This window comes from Nannobrachium achirus (assembly GCF_963921795.1).
Source record: "Nannobrachium achirus genome assembly, chromosome: 3".
Classification (NCBI taxonomy): domain Eukaryota; kingdom Metazoa; phylum Chordata; class Actinopteri; order Myctophiformes; family Myctophidae; genus Nannobrachium; species Nannobrachium achirus.
This window is the reverse complement of record NC_137812.1, coordinates 69508417-69511988: the sequence shown is the minus strand read 5'-3', so window position 1 is coordinate 69511988 and position 3572 is coordinate 69508417. Positions and strand designations below refer to the sequence as shown.

Genomic DNA, 3572 nt, shown 5'->3' with positions numbered 1-3572 from the left:
TATATAGGCTATACTGTAGTGTACATAGTTGTTATGCATGGGCAGAAAACTCTTATCTCCATACTCCAGGGTTCCCACGGTCATGAAATTCCTGGAAATATTTAGAAATCTGGGAAAAGAAAAAAAAAAAAAAAGAATTCCAGTACTGGAAAAGGTTATATTGTTTTTGGCTGTTGATTTTGTTAATACAAAATATAGAAAATAATTTGGCATGAAATTCACTGCCTGTCTTTGGGCATTGCACATAGACTTGTTATTGTGCTGAATGATTGTTATATAGGCTAGAAATTGGGTTAAATATTGTGGAAAGGTTTTGGAAATTCATTGGTAAATATGTGTGGGAATCCTGATATTGATTGATTGATTGATTGAAGACTTTATTAGAAGTTTGCATAGGAAAAGGTACAGTTTCATGACGGTACAGTTCACTGGTACAAGGTCTACTAAAAGGAGATCCATGAAAAGACTAAGCTTATTTCCACTGGAAACCATTGAAGTATCTCATATAACATTGAATGACAGACAAATACTACTCTAACCTCTTTGTGTATTTCATAAATGAATGCCCTACTTCATACTACAGCATCACACAAAAAGTAGCAGATATACAAGACCATGCCAGTCATTTGAATCCTGAAATGTAACAGTCTCGGACTGATTGATTCATTGAATACTTTCTTAGTAAGAAACGTAAACAGCACTTGGTACAGTCAGACATTTAGGCTAAAAGGATAACACAAATTGTTTCCAATTGTGGGTCTATGCATTCAGTTCAGCATAGGCCATAGACATAAACAACACAATAATACATAGCTACTAGGGGTGTAACGATATAGTAACTGTATCGAAATATCGTTTTTAACTTAAAAAACCGAAGTATATCGAAATGAAAACAGCTAAAATCGAATCGTATCGTTTTATTTTGTATCGTATCGAATCGGCAGTGCAAAGAATCGATTGTATCGATACTGCCTACTTGTGCATGGTATTTAGCATTTTTAAGAAGAAAAAATTAAAAGGAGGGGTTTAATCACTTTTCCATTCCATATAGCTACACTGGTCTATCGATAAATTAGTGTAATCTCTGGGTTCATGTCAAGGTGCAGGTTTGTCAATATACAATGACCATGTATTTGGCAGATAATCACTGTGTTAACTTATTTATATCCATAATAATACATGTTTCCCTTAAAAACCTGCACTATTCACACCTTTCACACAGATTTAATGTCTTTGCTAAATAGTTACTATATTGATTTTAAATCATTGAATCGAATCGTATCGTATCGCCATGAATGAACCAATATCGTCCATGTATCGTATCGTCAACCATGTATCGTGATATGTATCGAATCGTTATTAAAATGTATCGTTACACCCCTAATAGCTACTGTATCAGAAAGGTGGGCATGCAGTGAACGATGTCTTTTACAGAGGACTCAAGTTATGGTTGAAATCAAATCAACTGTGTTCACATGAATAGTTTCTGTTATCTACCTACTGTGTGAATTGATTGATTATGGCTATTTATGATGTTGTATGTCCCACAAACTGATGGGTCAGATTGTGGTTCGTTGTTGTTCGTTCTTATTAGTATGCACATATTATACTTCTTGGTACCTGACTGGGTTTTAGATTAGTATTATTGTTTTTATACTTGATTGGGGTTTAGATTAGTATTAATATTTATTGTGCTTGATTGGGTGTTAGATTTGATTTTTGTAAAATAGAAAAGCCTCCTCTGGACAGGTGATGAGAATTAGCACGTGTGCTATAATCACTTATATCAATGCATCTGGTTCGTCCAATGTAATTGTGATGTCCATGACAAATAAATAATACATAACATAACATAACCTCCTTTCTCTGCTTCACAGTGAGCCGTGTGAGGGAGCAGAACCAGGGCTCCACACACACAGCGGTGGTCCTGTGGGGAGGGAGGCAGAACCAGGGCTCCACACACACAGCGGTGGTCCTGTGGTGAGGGCTGGGAGGGAGGGAGGCATGGCGGCCGTAGTGAACTACTCCCCACCCTGGTGGGTCAACCTGCTCCACCGGCTGCCCCACTTCAACCTGCAGTTTGAGGCCGTGAGCAGCGACTTCAGACCCGAGGACACAGAGTACCAGAAGGTAGGAAGGTGGATGATGTTGGTGACTGATCCAGTTCAACAGTCTAGTACACACAAGGATCCGTCATCCCAGTCTCTATGTGAACCTAAAACCTCCTGCCTGCCTGCCCACCAACACAGTCCCATAGGCCAGTGGTTCTCAACCCTCTTCAGGCCGCGACCCCCAAAATAATCATATTTTTACTGGGGACCCCCTCCCACCCTGACAAGCACAAATAGTTGATTTATTCCATTTTGTATAACACGGTTCTATTGTGAAAATAGACCATCTACCTTCTCACGGTGTTGTGAGCAGGTAGATCAGCTATTTTCACAGTTTCTGCCTCTAATATTTGACAATTTGTTTAAGGTATTAGAATAGAAAGTCCTTAAATTCACTTTAGAAATGTGCTATACACTAGTTGTTGGTTTGTTTACTGTTGAGTGAGACATTGCACATTAAGTTAATCATCTGGGGACCCCTCACAATAATTTGGGGGCCCCCCTGGGTGTCCCGGTTGAGAACCACTGCCCTAGGCAGCAGTGGCTCAGGAGGTACAGTTGAGCAGCTGTTTGGGAAGTTCGATCCCGCCCAGTTCGATCCCGGGCTCCCCCAGAGTTAGTGTGGAAGAGTCCTTGAGCAAGACTCTGAACCCCTAGTTGCTCCCGGTGAGCAGGTTGGTGCCTTGCATGGTTTCCTCCGCCATCGCTTTATGAATGAATGGGAGAATGTAATGCATTGTGAAGTGCCTTCGATAGATGCACCATTTATAATTTTACCATTTACCCATGGCTGTTGGCTGGAAACGTTGTACGTCCAAAACAGTTCCTTTTTATGTTTTCAAAACATTTCAAAAGTAGTGAAAATATCTGATCTACAAGCTCACAATGCGCCTGCTATTTTCACTACTCTTGTGTGACACCCTTGTATGATGAACTAGGGCGTTCATTTAGGAAAATGTGGACCATGATTGGACATATGAGGTTTCCCTGGCCTGACTGCAGCATGTACTGTTAGATCTATTCTCACCACAGCGCAATGACCTATTCATCAGTCATCACTCACACTGTTTCACCCATCTCCCAGAGACCTTTTACTAGTGAAAAGAGAGTGATTTTCCTTTGTGGCCGCCTATTTTACTGTAGATTCCTCTACTAAACTACTAACAGTGACGTCATCTGAAATGATGACAGATCTGAACGTTGTCATCACGCAGGGAAGAATAACGTGGGTTGAATGGCGTCTTCCACCCGCTGTGCTTCTTTCTGTCTGTCTGTCACCTCTCATGGTTCTGTGTTTATACTGACGTGGTGCTGGGGAGGGGAGGGGAGGGGAGAGGAGAGGAGGGGAGGGGAGGGGAGAGGAGAGGAGAGGAGAGGAGAGGAGAGGAGAGGAGAGGAGAGGAGAGGAGAGGTAGCCAAGTTCAGGAGTGTGAGCTGAGCGTGGGAAGAGACTCCCTCAGT

The 3572-nt window shown here is 41.4% G+C and overlaps 1 protein-coding gene across 1 annotated transcript in view; it reads left to right on the top strand.

Moving 5' to 3' along the window:
* Window positions 1-2004: 2004 nt before the first annotated feature.
* Window positions 2005-3572, top strand: part of LOC308281718 (protein tweety homolog 3-like) — a gene marked incomplete at its 5' end in the record, with an annotated part of 83871 nt that continues 82303 nt past the window's right edge. Inside the window, one exon of the mRNA XM_080721995.1 lies at window positions 2005-2130. Within this exon, the coding sequence (XP_080578121.1) occupies window positions 2005-2130 (126 nt within the window). The remainder of the gene's footprint in view (window positions 2131-3572) is intronic.